Source organism: Schistocerca serialis, chromosome 2, assembly GCF_023864345.2.
Source record: "Schistocerca serialis cubense isolate TAMUIC-IGC-003099 chromosome 2, iqSchSeri2.2, whole genome shotgun sequence".
In the NCBI taxonomy this organism is placed as follows: Eukaryota; Metazoa; Arthropoda; class Insecta; order Orthoptera; family Acrididae; genus Schistocerca; species Schistocerca serialis.
The window spans coordinates 708,454,862-708,470,186 of NC_064639.1; the positions used below are offsets into that span (position 1 = coordinate 708,454,862).

Sequence of the window (15,325 nt, forward strand, 5' to 3'; positions counted from 1 at the left end):
GCGCGTGTCATCTGCTAAAATCGACGATATATCAGGCGATAGCTGTAGACGGGAGCGTAACGGATTAAAATAGGGGCACTCAATTAAAAGGTGTCTTACCGTCCACAGCTGAGAGCAGTGGGGACAGAGTGGGGGAGGATCGCCGCTTAAAAGATGTCGATGGCTAAAAAGACAGTGCCCTATCCGGAGTCTAGTTAAAATTACCTCCTACCGACGACGCATTCGGGGGGAAGAGGTCCAAGCACAAGGAAGAGCTTTCAAGTCCTGCAATTTATTATGGGGAAGTGTCGACCAATGTGCGTACCGTAAAAGAACAACTCGACGACATAAAACGCTCCGTACATTGGCGAAGGGAACCGACTGAATAGCTGGCCGAAGAAGAGACAGCAGCCTTGGCCGCAGTATCGGCCGCTTCATTCCCACGGATACCAGCGTGTCCCGGGAGCCAGAGGAACGCCACCGAAACGCCCCCCCATGTGGAGCAAGCGCAGACAGTCCTGAATCCGGTGGACCAGAGGGTGGACAGGGTAAAGAGCCTGGAGACTGAGGAGAGAGCTGAGAGAATCTGAGCAAATAACATACTGTATCCGCTGATGGCGGCGGATGTAGTGGACAGCCTGGAGAACAGCATAAAGCTCCGCAGTATAAACCGAACACTGGTCGGGAAGCCGAAAGTGATTTGGGGTGTCACCAACAATATAGGCACTCCCTACACCTAACGATGTTTTTGAGCCGTCGGTGTAAATAAGTGTGGCGTCCATCATTTGTGCACATAGAGCAGCAAATGCCCGACAATAAACAAGTGAAGGGGTACCATCCTTGGGAAATCGACAAAGGTCACGGAGCAGGCAGATCCGGGGGCGGAGCCAAGGCGGTGCTGTACCCCAAGTTTTAGGAAAGCGGAAGGAAAGAGAATGGAGCAGTTGACGGAAGCGGACTCCCGGTGGTAGTAGGGAGGAGGGGCGGCCTGCATACCCTACATCAAAGGAGGCGTCGAAAAAAGGTCATGGGCTGGATTAGCAGGCATGGAAGACAGATGGCTAGCATAACGACTCAGAAGGACTGCTCGCCGATTGGACAGCGGAGGTTCAGCAGTCTCAGCATAAAGGCTTTCCACAGGGCTGGTGTAAAAAGCTCCAGACACTAAAAGTAATCCAAGACACTAAACGTAATCCATGGTGGTGGATAGAGTCGAGACGCCGAAGAATAGACGGCCGAGCAGAGGAGTAGACTATGCTTCCATAGTCCAATTTCGAGCGCACTAAGGCGCGATAGAGGCGGAGAAGGACCACTCGGTCCGCTCCCCAGGAGGTACCATTAAGGACACGGAGGGTGTTAAGGGATCGCAGACAGCGAGCCGAAAGATAGGAAACGTGGGAGGACCAGCACAATTTTCTGTCAAACATAAGACCCAAGAATTTAGCGACGTTTGAAAATGGAAGGTTGACAGGACCTAGATGTAAGGAGGGCGGAAGAAACTCCTTACGTCGCCAAAAATTAACACAAACGGTCTTACTGGGAGAAAAACAGAAGCCGGTTTCGATGCTCCAAGAGTGGAGGCGATCGAGACATCCTTGAAGACGTCGTTCAAGAAGGCTGGTCCTTTGAGAGCTGTAGTAGATCGCAAAATCGTCCACAAAGAGGGACCCCGAGACATCAGGAAGGAGACAATCCATAATTGGATTGATGGCAATGGCAAACAGTACAACACTCAGCACGGAGCCCTGGGGTACCCCATTTTCTTGGGAGAAAGTACAGGAGAGAGTAGTGTTCACCCGCACCCTAAATGTGCGCTCTGCCATAAATTCGCGAAGAAAAAGGGGCAGCCGACCTCGAAAGCCCCAAGAGAACAGTGTGCAGAGGATGCCTGTCCTCCAACAGGTATCGTATGCTCTCTCCAGATAAAAAAATATTGCTACTGTTTGGCGTTTCTGGAGAAAATTGTTCATGATATAAGTGGAGAGAGCAACAAGATGGTCAACTGCAGAACGATGCTTTCGGAATCTGCATTGGGCAGGTATTAAAAGACTGCGGGATTCCAGCCACCACGCTAAACGGTAATTCACCATACGCTCCAAAACCTTACAGACATTACTCGTGAGAGAAATGGTGCGATAGCTAGAGGGGAGATGTTTGGCCCTTCCAGGTTTCGGAACAGGAACGACGATAGCTTCCCGCCATCGTCTGGGAAAAGTACTGTCGGTCCAAATTCGATTATAAAGGCGAAGGAGGTAACGCAGACTATGGGTTGATAAATGCAGCAACATTTGGACGTGGATACCATCCGGTCCTGGGGCAGAGGAGCGAGAAGAAGAGAGTGCATGTTGGCGTTCCCGCATGGAGAAAACAGTATTGTAGCTTTCGCGATTTTGAGAGGAGAAAGCAAGAGGTCACACTTCCACTGCACGTTTCTTCGGGAGAAACGCTGGCGGGTAATTTGAAGAGCTCGAAATCTCAGCAAAGTGCTGACCCAACGAGTTAGAAATTGCGACGGGGTCCACTAATGTGTCATGCGTGACAGTGAGCCCAGGGACCGGGGAGAAACTAGGCGCACCTGAGAACCGTCGAAGCCGACTCCAAACTTCCGAGGAGGGAGTGAAGGTGTTAAATGAGCTAATAAAGAATTTCCAGCTTGCCTTCTTGCTATCGCGGATGACACGACGGCATCGCGCACGGAACTGCTTATAGCAGATACAGTTGGCCAAAGTAGGATGGTGGCGGAAAACGCGGAGAGCACGTCGCCGCTCACGTATTGCATCACGGCATGCCTCGTTCCACCAAGGAACTGGGGGGCGCCTGGGCAATTCGGAGGTGCATGGTATTGAATGTTCCGCAGCTGTCTGTGACCTCATCGTCGACGCTGGGAAAGTGACAGTCATCGATTGTCGCTAGAGATGAAAAAAGTGTCTAATCAGCTTGGGCAAACTTCCAGCGTCGCGGGCGCATGTATGGCAGTTGAGGCTGCAGTCTAAGGACACATGGAAAGTGGTCACTCGAGTGTGAATCATCAAGGGCGAACCATTCGAAGCGCCGAGCTAGCAGAACAGTACCGACCGCAAGGTCCAAATGAGATAAATTTGTCATGGAGGCAGACAAAAATGTAGGGACCCCAGTGTTGAGGCAAACAAGATCCGCTTGGTGGAAGACGTCTAGCAATAGTGAGCCACATGGACAAGGATGTGGAGATCCCCAAAGCGGGTGGTGGGCATTGAAGTCCCCAACCAGCAAATAGGGGGTTGGAAGCTGACCAAGAAGATGAAGGAGATCAGCTCGTGCCATTGGTGTGGACAATGGAATGTATACAGTACAAAGAGAGAACGTGTAACCGGAAAGGGAAAGACGGACGGCGACAGCTTGGAAGGAAGTGTTTAAGTGGATGGGGTGAGAATGGAGAGTTTCATGGAGAAGAATCATGAGTCCTCCATGTGCCTTCAACAGAGGGGAGATCATATCGGACGGACTGAAAATGAGGGAGAACAAAGCGGTCATGGGGACGCAGCTTTGTTTCCTGAAGACAGAAGATGACCGGCGAGTAGGATCGTAAGAGGATGGACAATTCATCCCGATTGGCTCGAATACCGCGGATATTCCAGTGGATAATGGACATAGGGTGAACAGAAAATGGAGGAATGTGACCAAGGTTGCTGTCACTCAACGACTGCTCAGAGCTTGCGACCGACAGCATGGAATGGCATTCAGCCGAAGGTGGAAGATCCTGATCCATAGGTTGTCCAGGAGCAGCTCCTGCCACCAGCGATCGGCCGGTTAATCGGCCGCCAGCAGTGCGCCTCAGCGACACATAAGACGGCCAAGGGCGATTTCCACCAGGTGGTGCTGTAGATGGTACATACCTTGGCGGAGAAGGAGAGGAACTGGGTTTCTTTGTAGCCTTCTTTGAAGTATGATGTTTAGATGAAGGAGGAAGCGATGGTTGGGAAGTTGCGGTATGTAAAAACTCTTCACGAGTATGCTCTTTTTTCGAAGACTTGGTGTCTGACTTTTGGGCTCGAGATTTAGCAGAACCCGACGAAGGGTGAGCCAGAGAGTGGGCAGGCGAAAGTGGTGAGGTTGAACGGGCGATCTCTGCGCTGGCCGATCTAACGACCGTGGCACTAAAGGTGAGCAGAACCCGACGAAGGGCGAGCCAGAGAGTGGGCAGGCGAAAGTGGTGAGGTTGAACGGGCGATCTCTGCGCTGGCCGATCTAACGACCGTGGCACTAAAGGTGAGGTCGCAAGTCTGCGTGGCCGCCTCCTTTGTTGGCCAAGGAGAAGCAAGGACAGTGCTGTATTTTCCTGTCTGAGGCACGGTGGGCTGTCGACTGGCGAATAATTTTCGAGCAGCAAAGGTCGACACCTTTTCCTTTACTCTGATTTCCTGGATGAGCTTTTCGTCCTTAAAAACGGGGTAATCTCGAGAGGAAGCAGCGTGGTCACCCATACAGTTGATGCAGCGAGGGGATGGAGGTGGACAAGCACCCTCATGGGCATCCTTGCCACACGTAACACATTTGGCCGGATTGGAACAGGACTGGCTGGTGTGATTGAACCGCTGACACCGATAGCAACGCGTAGGGTTTGGGACATAAGGGCGAACGGAAATTATCTCACAGCCTGCTTTGATTTTCGATGGGAGTTGAACTTTGTCAAATGTCAAGAAGATGGTGCGGGTTGGAATGATGTTCGTGTCAACCCTTTTCATAACTCTATGTACAGCCATTACGCTCTGGTCAGACAGGTAGTGCTGAATTTCTTCGTCAGACAATCCATCAAGGGAGTGTGTATAAACGACTCCACGCGAGGAATTTAAAGTATGGTGCGGTTCCACCCGGACAGGGAAGGTGTGTAGTAGTGAAGTACGAAGCAATTTTTGTGCCTGGAGGGCACTGACTGTTTCTAACAACAGGGTGCCATTCCGTAATCTGTAACAAGACTTTACAGGACCTGCAACTGCGTTGACACCTTTCTGAATAATGAAAGGGTTGACCGTGGAGAAGTAGTGACCTTCGTCAGACCGAGAAACAACAAGGAACTGTGGCAACGATGGAAGAACTATCTGTGGCTGAGACTCGGTGAACTTACGCTTGTGAGCAGACATAGTGGAAGGTGAGGAAACCATTGCGGAAGAATCCCCCATGATTACCGGCGTCTCCGATGGCACGCTCCTCCCTTGTGGGGGCCCTCTCTGAGGGCACTCCCGCCTTAGGTGATTGTTCACACCTCAGGTCACACCTCCCGATAATCGGACGGAGGGACCAATCGGCACTTTCGGAAGGTATCAGTTCGGGTAATCACCCCTCCCTGGGCCTGGCCGTTACCAGGGGGTACGTACGTGTCCTACCTGTCTACCCGGGGCGGGGAATTACGCGTTACCCCGTCACCAGCTACGCATGGAAGTGCGTGGGTCGGCCTTCAGACACGCACAGGGAGGAAAAAAGAGAAAGGGAAAGGAAAGAAGAGAGGTCTCAAATGCCGAAAGGGAAGGAAAGAGCCAGAGGTAGGGGGGACGGTGTGTGTGTGTGTGTGTGTGTGTGTGTGTGTGGGGGGGGGGGGGGGGGGGGGCGGCGGGCGAAGATGGGGGACGGGGAAGGATGCGAGGGTATGCAGCCCGGAAAGGAAGGAGGGCCACATTAGCTCGGGGTCCCGTGCTCGCTACGCACGTATCCACAAAAGAGTCGTCGTCGTCGTCGTCGTCGTCGTCGTCTTCTTCTTCAGTTCTGAGACTGGTTTGATGCAGCTCTCCCCATGCTACTCTATCCTGTGCAAGCTGCTTCATCTCCCAGTACCTACTGCAGCCCACATTCTTCCGAATCTGCTTAGTGTATTCATCTCTTCGTCTCCCTCTACGATTTTTACCCTCCACGCTGCCCTCCAATACTAAATTGGTGATCCCTCGATGCCTCAGAACATGTCCTACCAACCGATCCCTTCTGCTAGTCAAGTTGTGCCACAAACTCCTCTTCTCCCCAATTCTATTCAATACCCCCTCATTAGTTATGTGGTCTACCCATCTGATCTTCAGCATTCTTCTGTAGCACCACATTCCGAAAGCTTCTATTCTCTTCTTGTCTAAACTATTTATCGTCTATGGTTTCACTTCCATACATGGCTACACTCCATACAAGTACTTCCAGAAACAACTTCCTGACACTTAAATCTATACTTGATGTTAACAAATTTCTCTTCTTCAGAAACGCTTTCCTTGCCATTGCCAGGCTACATTTTATATCCTCTCTACTTCGACCATCATCAGTTATTTTGCTCCCCAAATAGCAAAACTCCTTTACTATTTTAAGTGTCTCATTTCGTAATTAACTCTGTACAACCTCTGGTGCTTTCAGTTTATCCAGGTCCCATCTCCGTAAATTCCCACCTTTCGGCAGTTTCTTCAGTTTTAATCTACAGTTCATAACCAATAGATTGTGGTCAGAGTCCACATCAGCCCCTGGAAGTGTCTTAAAACTTGAAACCTGGTTCCTAAATCTCTGTCTTACCATTATATAATCTATCTGAAACCTTCCAGTGCCTCCAGGCCTCTTCCATGTATACAACCTTCCTTCATGATTCTTGAACCAAGTATTAGCTATGATTAAGTTATGCTCTGTGCAAAATTCTACCAGACAGCTTCCTCTTGCATTTCTTAGCCCCAGTCCATATTCACCTACTACATTTCCTTCTCTTCCTTTCCCTGCTATCGAATTCCAGTCATCATGACTATTAAATTTTTTTCTCCCTTCACTATCTGAATAATTTCTTTTATCTCATCATACATTTCATCAATTTCTTTATCATTTGCAGAGCTAGTTGACATATAAACTTTTACCACTGTAGTAGGCATGGGCTTCGTGTATCCTGGCCACAATAATGTTTTCACTATGCTGTTTGTAGTAGCTTACCCGCATTCCTATTTTCCTATTCATTATTGAACCTACTCCTGCATTACCGCTATTTGATATTGTATTTATAACCCTGTATTCACCTGACCAGAAGTCTCGTTCCTCCTGCCACCGAACTTCACTGATTCCCACTATATCTAACTTCAACCTATCCATTTCCCTTTTTAAATTTTCTAACCTACCTGCCCGACTAAGGGATCTGACATTCCACGCTCCGATCCGTGGAACGCCGGTTTTCTTTCTCCTGATAACGACGTCCTCCTGAGTAGTCCCCACCCAGAGATCCGAATGGGGGACTATTTTACCTCCGGAATATTTTACCAAAGAGGACGCCATCATTTGATCATACAGTAAAGTTGCACCCCCTCGGGAAAAATTATGGCTGTAGTTTCACCTTGCTTTCAGCCATTCACAGTACCAGCACAGCAAGGGCATTTTGATTAGTGTTACAAGGCCAGGTCAGTCAATCATCCAGACTGTTGCCCCTGCAACTACTGAAAAGGCTGCTGCCCCTCTTCAGGAACCACACATTTGTCTGGCCTCTATACAGATACCCCTCCGTTGTGGTTGCACCTACAGTACGGCTATCTGTATCGCTTAGGCACTCAAGCCTCTCCACCAACGGCAAGGTCCATGGTCCATGGAGGGGACACGGGACGTTTAGCAGGTGCATATTATGAACGCCAGCAATTGGACTGTAAAAAAGTCTTTCCATCACGACAATGCACCAGCACACACCTCAGCAGTTGTGTTCGCAAAACTAATGGAAATAGGATTCTAATTCATTTCACAGTCCTCCTGCAGTATTATTTTGCAGTAGCGGGATACAATAACATCCTTTGTTAGAATATTGGTTCTTACCAGTCAAAATCACAAAAATTTAACTGAAAACTAAAACAAAGAAAAATTCCCGGATTTCTAAAAGTTCCCGGGTTTTTCCTGGTTTTCTCCCGGATGAAAAAATTCCTGGGTTTTTCCCAGATCTCCCGGGTTGTATACACCCTGAACTTCTGCCTGAATGAAGTGCAAGAAAAGTTCGAAATTAATCTCCAGTATTATGAAACTGATAACTGAAGTGCTAAAATTTATCAACTTGGGTGAGTCTTTCAAAATATCAAAGACTGCTTGCTAGTGGCAGTTTTAACTTAGTTTCTGCCACGGGCACCTTCCAACACTTTAAATATTGCTACGTCAGCATAAATGGCTTAACAGTTCCTCAGCTACCAGAAATATCTACAGCAGTACTGCTGAGAAAAACACACTGTAATAAATAAATAAGTAAAATATGGACTGCCCACCACATACTTTAATCTTTAGGATCTAGACCGTGATTTAGCAGTGTTGACTTGGGGAAAGCAGCATGGCATCCTTCCGCAGCACTCTTCCTCCTGTGGATCTACAATTAATACCATACACATTGCTCTTCCCCTTGCCACACCCCTCTACATTATTTTTTCTGCTTTATCTGTAACTTGATCCACTCATTAGCTTTTCTCTGTTGGTGTTGAAGGCATTATCAATAAATACTGATATTAAGATCATATGGAAGCAACCATTCGAAGCTTATTTTGGAGATGAAGCGACTAAACTGGACTGCATGAACTATTCATCTAGTTTTTCATATTTAACTGTGTTCCAGTAACTGAGATTTAACTTATCCTTTTTGCTAAAATAAAGGAAAGTGCTTTCAAAATCGTCTTGAGCTATAAATTGTGGTTTTGATGTGTTGGATAACATGTCTTCTCGATATCCAACCGTATCTGTTTTTCACTAATGTACAACTGACATGCGAAAAGGCACTGATAATTTATATACATTTTCAACAAATAAAGCATTAACATGCTAAGTCACTCACTGTCCTATGAACTTCCATGTTGTACAGCAGTAACACCACCAATGCTGCTGGTAACTAAGTACTCATCTGTGCTGATTGCTACAGGTCTTGCATTGAAATTATTGTATCCGAGCTATGACTAGTACTGCCACTGTCTCCATGGCTGTGTTGCCAATTCTCCTTGCCTATTGCCAGCAGATAACATAACAGTGTTCTTTCATTTTACCGAGATGATGATCATACTACACTGAATCAACAATGCAAATGCAATTTCTGTCTCAGAAATGAGGAATGACATCAGGGGACTACTATTGCTGTAGGAGATCAAGTGTTGATTTTGTATCAGTTCATAATGTAGCCAATTTTTAAACATAAAATATTGTCATAATTCATTTATTTATTTATTATTTTTTCTTTCTTAGCTGAAAGATCTCTGTGTTTCTTAGATCAGAAATGGACCCCTACATTGACAAAAAGGGCCAAAAATTCCCCACACATACGGACAAATTCCTATGCAACACATCCACCGTGCGCAGCTTCTGCCTCTGAAGACGTCTGCTCACAGTACACCATTAGGCACTGGTCACTTCTGTTTGATGTCAGTTCAGTTCTTGCCCACTGATGTTTCAGTTCACCACTCTTCAACAGCATGGCTAGCACTCATGCAGTGGCTGCCTTCATTCTGATGTATAATTTGTTGACAACAAAGTCAGCCATAACAAGAGGTAGTACATTGCTGGACAAATTTTTTTCACCAGCGAATGAAAAGAGGAAACAGACTAGAGCGTGATATGGCATCTGAGACAGTAAAAATATACTACTTTAGTTGAATGCCATTATCCGATTTCAAATTCTTGACTTAAATGATTGAACAAATCTTAAAGAAAATGGCTCCACATTTTAGTTTTGGCACCTGCATTTCTTTACCAATAACTTTTCCTGCATCCTCAGGTGTACTTTTATTGTGATATTTGACATTTCATGGTTTCCACAGCACTTCTTTGCACTTCAACACTACATACTTTCCATATTCATTTTGCAATGGAACAAATCCTCAGTTGCTATCATTAACTTAAATTTTGACATTTATGTATGTCATGCTTTTTCATTGATTTACTTATTAAGGCTTTGCTGTAGGTGAGGCCTGCATTTCCACTCTCTAAAGGCTAAATAGGTTGCCACATATTGCACACCACTGTCTAGCACTGCAGTGAACTGTTATCGAGTGTACAGTGAGATGTGTGTTTCTTTGTCTCTGTTATATGCTGTAAATATGTACTGCATGTGAAGATAAATCTCCAAACATATACTTTCACTAAACCTGTCTCTTGCATCTTTAAATTTTCACACAGGCTAACAAAATCTAAGGAGCTGGCTGTGTCTGGAAAATGAGAATATGGATAGCAATTTTTTGTACCCACACAGACATCTAATCGTTGTACTATGTCTGAAGGATTCCATTAAAGGCATCTTAAAATAATACTTCTAACACAGCAGGCTAGTAAAAGGGTTTTACAAATTCTAACAATGTTAACAACTTGCATTATGCCATTTGACAGGACTTTCACAAACACAGCCATTTTGCTTACCGATGGAATTATGAAGGAATGGGTCAGGTAAGACAAGACTTCATCTTTAAGTGGTCCTTTTCAATAATTTTGACAAGTGAACATAAAGGCCCTGTCTTCCACAAACTTGAAAGGGTTAAAATTGCCTTATGGTAATTTGTAGCATATTATTAACTTTGTGCATAAAAGAAGTTAAGCTGTGGCATTATATTACAAGCAAATCGACTTTGTACCTAATAGTGTTCAGTTATTGCTTGTAACTGATTATATAAAGCCCTGTGTAAGTATATAAATATTAGAATCCAATCTATTCAACTGACAACTGAAAATTACAAGCACTTTTACATCCACATAGGTCAGTGAGAAACTTGTAAACTAATACAAACAGAGCAACAAGCCTAATACAAGTGGGATGTAACAACATTCCTAGATGTCTTAAGATAAGGGAAGTCATGGTGTAATGTGTAACTCCACTAAAGTTGTATGTAACCCTACCACTACCTTGTTTATGAATGATGCTTGAGGCCTATAAACAAAATAACAATTTAATAATTATGGGAGCACCATCGCTTTTCAGCTTCATGTTTTTGCATGTGGCAAGTACACCGAGGGACACCACGTATCTTCAAAGTTGGATGGTGACCGCAGTAACTTTGACAAAGTGAAGTACTTGCATTGGCTTTTTCTGTAAATCACCGAGCCAGAATTGACTAGCACAGCATGCCCATAGTAAATGCCCTCAGTGTACTGCTGGGAGCAATCCATGAAGAAAAAGCAAAAGAATCCAAATTTTGATTCATGTCGTTTTCCTGTCCTGTTATGCAATGATCTGTGAAATTTATGTCTACTGCTTTGTAAACGACTCACAAGACAGGAGCTACTCCTGTGTTAAGAGAGTCTTGTACAGAAGTATTTCCTGTACGATTATAGATGAATAAAACAAAGTGAAGTCAAGGTTGGAATATCGACAATTTATGGAAAGGAGGCTTGTTACACAATGAGGCACACGCACCATGCGCGCACACACAAAAAACTGCTATATCCGACTGCTCCAGTCGGAACATATGGCGGTGGTTTTTGAAGCAACTCTTCCTATTTGTGAGAATCTAATATTACATTTGAGAATCTTACTTCCAGCAGTATCCAAGACAACCGCAGAAATTAAATACCTGCAAAGTCATGGTCAATATATCATTATGGATCAAATGAAACTCTTGACTACAAGAAGTCAACAAACTAAGCAGGGAAAATAGCAGAAACACTGCATTCTGCCAACTGCACACAAACTACAATAAAGGAGCATAATATTAATATCATGATACTAGAATCTGCAGTAGGTGATATGGTGCTGGAGAAAGCTAAGCATTCTAGTTCAAACTTGAGGAAATAAACCAGGTATGATGGGCCTTACAAAGTAGCAAAATGTAAATTTCATTAAAGGATTTATTACTTAAAAGTATCCTCCTCAGGGGATTCACATTATTTGTGAATTTTGTAGAGTGATATTGACAAGGAGCCTATGTCATCATTTTATTTCTTTAGGTTTCATTTTCTGTGCAATGATCCTCCTTTCCACAATACTGTGTGTTTTAATTACAATTTCTTCTATTATACTAAACTACATGATCAAACCAGACAGTATGAAGTACCACTTTCTACGCGATTTGTATTATAAAACTAACACATTTGATAAACACTTTTACTGCAAACTGAAGATGAAAATATGTGTGTTAAGAGTCCGAGCATAATACAATAGAGAATCAAGAGATTTGAAAACTTGCGGATAATGGAGATAATAAGAGTCAAGGGTGAGAAGTTGGCTATCTTGTTTCCTTCCTAGGTCTGAAATTTCCTGGTATCTTGTTTAGTTTCCCACTTCCTCTTTGAATATCAATTTTATGCTCCTCTTCCTATATTCAACAGTTCTTATAGTGAGACCATTCTTTCTATCAATCTGCCCCCCCCCCCCCCCCCCACACACACACACACAAAAAAAAGAACTCTTCATGCTGGCACTTTGTCAACATATTTACCACCTCCACAGTCTAAACAATTAAGATTTAAACACTTCATAATAATTTTCTACCGCCTCCCATTAAGTATATACAGATCCTATGTTGTTAGAGGGCAAACTACAGACACAAGCCCTCAACTTTTAGAGTTAGAGGGTTACCAAACATAGCACAAATAATTGTTGGCTGAACTCTTAGATGCATAGTCAGGCAGGAAGTATTAGGAGAAACATGTAGCCAGCATTTTCATTTTCTTACTGTAGTTTTCTGTCCTGCAGTATCATTTTGTATACATTTCTTAGGTGATGTGGATATTTCGTATTTACAGCACTCATTCCCTCCAACTGTTCTATCTTTTAGGAATCAAGTAGTCCCTGATTAAACACTACTATGCTTTATCTGTCCTTAGTGTACTTACACTTTCTTCACAAGCATTCTACACTTCATTTGCTAATTACAAATGTGGACCAAAATTAATGTGTTATGTGTAAGAAACAATTACCAACAATCTTTTGTAGAACTGTAATTTACAATTGCAATATTTATATTGATAATACAGTACTTATAGCAACATTATGATCCTTTACCGCGATCTTTTCTTCTACTTTCATCAAAACAGTCCCTAATACATTACAATTATTTCCTGCCAATATTCATTATTCGTTTTTGCACAGAAATTTGATGTCTTTTTCTAAATTTCAGCTAAGACCCTCTATTATTTTAATTCCTAAAACCAGAGGCAGAATTAATACCTTTCAAAAACAATGATTTAACAACATAAAAAATTAAATCTAAATTCTGTGTTATTACAGGTACTTTTACTCACCTCTAATTCAGCAAGCTTCTCGCGAATTTTAATGAAACCAAGGTGCAACTTTCCACCAAAATGATCTGCCAATCTGCGATCATTATCATGTATTCCAAGATAAGCTGAACATACTTCACAAACTCTGAGTTTCTGTTGCTGGTAACTACTAGCAGGCATCGAATTGCGATATTCGCTCTCAGCAGCACTTTTCTTCTTTCTCAGGTCTTCAATCTGTGAGGAACAATAACCAGGTCTGGCTAATAAACCATGAGTATCATGGTTATCTAAAACAATCAAGTTACCACCTAATAATTTCAATAAAATCTTAACAGAAAGGAACTAAAAATATAATCAATACCCACATTCCTCAGACAAAACGTAAAATTGGTCAACTGGTAATAACGCGAGTAATGAATGAAATCTAGTTTATACAGTTACTGATTTGCCTGTTACAAGATAAGTCAATACATTATCCTATGTTTACAAGTTCATATTGTTAAGAGGATGGTTCATATTTTAACAACTGTGTCTACACTAGTCTTATTTTTATCATTCCCAACAAGTTGTGAAATTTCTGCTGTTTAACAGAATGGTATAAACAATTTGAGGGTGTTTATTTTTTGTATTTACATAAGACAATGTGTAAAAATACAATACATACCTCCTCCATCAACTTCATACTGTCTTCAACAAGACCTTCTGCACCCAACTGTTCTGCACGTGCTAACTTCTTGCCAATTTGCTCCGCAAGCTCATGAACCTTATTAGCTTTTGCAGCCACTTCTGCTGACAATTCTTCCTGTGTTTCTGCCAAACGCTGTTTTGCTAGTTCTGTTCGACGATCACAGTCTGCAATGAATGTCTGCAGATGCTCCATTGCCTACACAAAGATGCACAAGTGAAAATACTGCATTCAGTGCCTACAAATTAAGCACTCTAATAGAAGTTAAAAATGAAGGTTGCACAAAGTTTACTAAAGTTTTCCCCATTGTAACCCACCACAGTCACTTAAATTTTTCCATTTAAAGCCAAATGCTACATTTCTCTTTTTAATTTTACTCACCCAGGCCCTTAACTCATGCATTTGGTGTTAAGGCCATAACTTTATTTTAGCTTTTTGCCACATTCTGTACATTTAATTATATACACCTCTCTTCACCAGATATCAAGTTCACATGGTAAATTACACGTAGGGACTGTTCGTTGCAAAAGACTTAACATCCACCGTCTACATTAATCTAGCAAATGTGCATATTCTGCAAGTACTGGAACTGGAAAACTATTTTTAATCCTCGGATTTAACTACATTTCCTGATTACAGAGCGAGCAGTGCACAATTAAAAATTAACATTGGCAGAAGGGCTGAAGTTTCTAAACTATCTGTAGCCCATGGACATACCCATACCATCTACCAGGTTATGAATCACCTGAAACTAAGTTTGCATGTGGTGTGCAATCATACAGAACTAAAAACATTTCAATACAATACTCAATTTTAACACCCACAACCTCGTTCACACAACAGGGTGTATACGAGGAAAAGAAGAAGAAAACCTTGAATTTTTCCAGATATCCTGGTTAAAAATACACTATACCCCTAGTGAACGTACTTTTTTCTGTGTTAAGTGACAATATACCCCCGTTGGAGCTATAAAACACACAAAAATTTTGAATCTTGAGAATTTTATACATTGCATTTAAATGCTCTACTTTCAAATACATTATGGTAGCCTCCGAAACACTGAAATTTAGACTGTGCTGCACGATTTGCTTTTGTCAGTGTCATAGGTCATGTCACCACGACAGCAGATATTCAGAGCATACATCACATTATTTAGTCAGCTGATTGAAAAATCAATGAATGGTAAAATACATACAGAACAGCTTCACTAAGAGCCAAGATTTCACAAATATTGGTTGTCAAAAATTTTTTGCTGTGCTTTCCTACAGTTTGCTTATGCAAGATCGTAAGGGCACAGCTTAAATTACATCAGCTGAAAATTTCTGACAAGCACACTTATAAATTTCACTGTTGCGCACAGAAAATTTCATGGGTTACCTGGCTGAGTAAATGTTCCATCAAGCACTTCGACTTTTCTGTAGAAATGCAAATTATGTGTGAAATTGCTCAAGAACTCACCTTGCACTTTTTAAGGATAATTATACTTTGTCATCGTTACTGCACAAGTTGTGATCTATAGAAGAATTG

The 15,325-nt window shown here is 43.0% G+C and overlaps 1 protein-coding gene across 3 annotated transcripts in view; it reads right to left on the minus strand.

The window, feature by feature from the left end:
- The window catches only part of LOC126457875 (putative RNA-binding protein Luc7-like 2), a 53,909-nt gene that overhangs the window by 13,028 nt on the left and 25,556 nt on the right, over positions 1-15,325 (minus strand). For all 3 annotated transcript variants that reach the window (XM_050094541.1, XM_050094542.1, XM_050094545.1), the window contains 2 exons: positions 13,778-13,996; positions 13,135-13,347 (listed from right to left, as the gene is read on the minus strand). In XM_050094541.1, the coding sequence (XP_049950498.1) occupies positions 13,135-13,347; positions 13,778-13,996 (432 nt within the window). The remainder of the gene's footprint in view (positions 1-13,134; positions 13,348-13,777; positions 13,997-15,325) is intronic.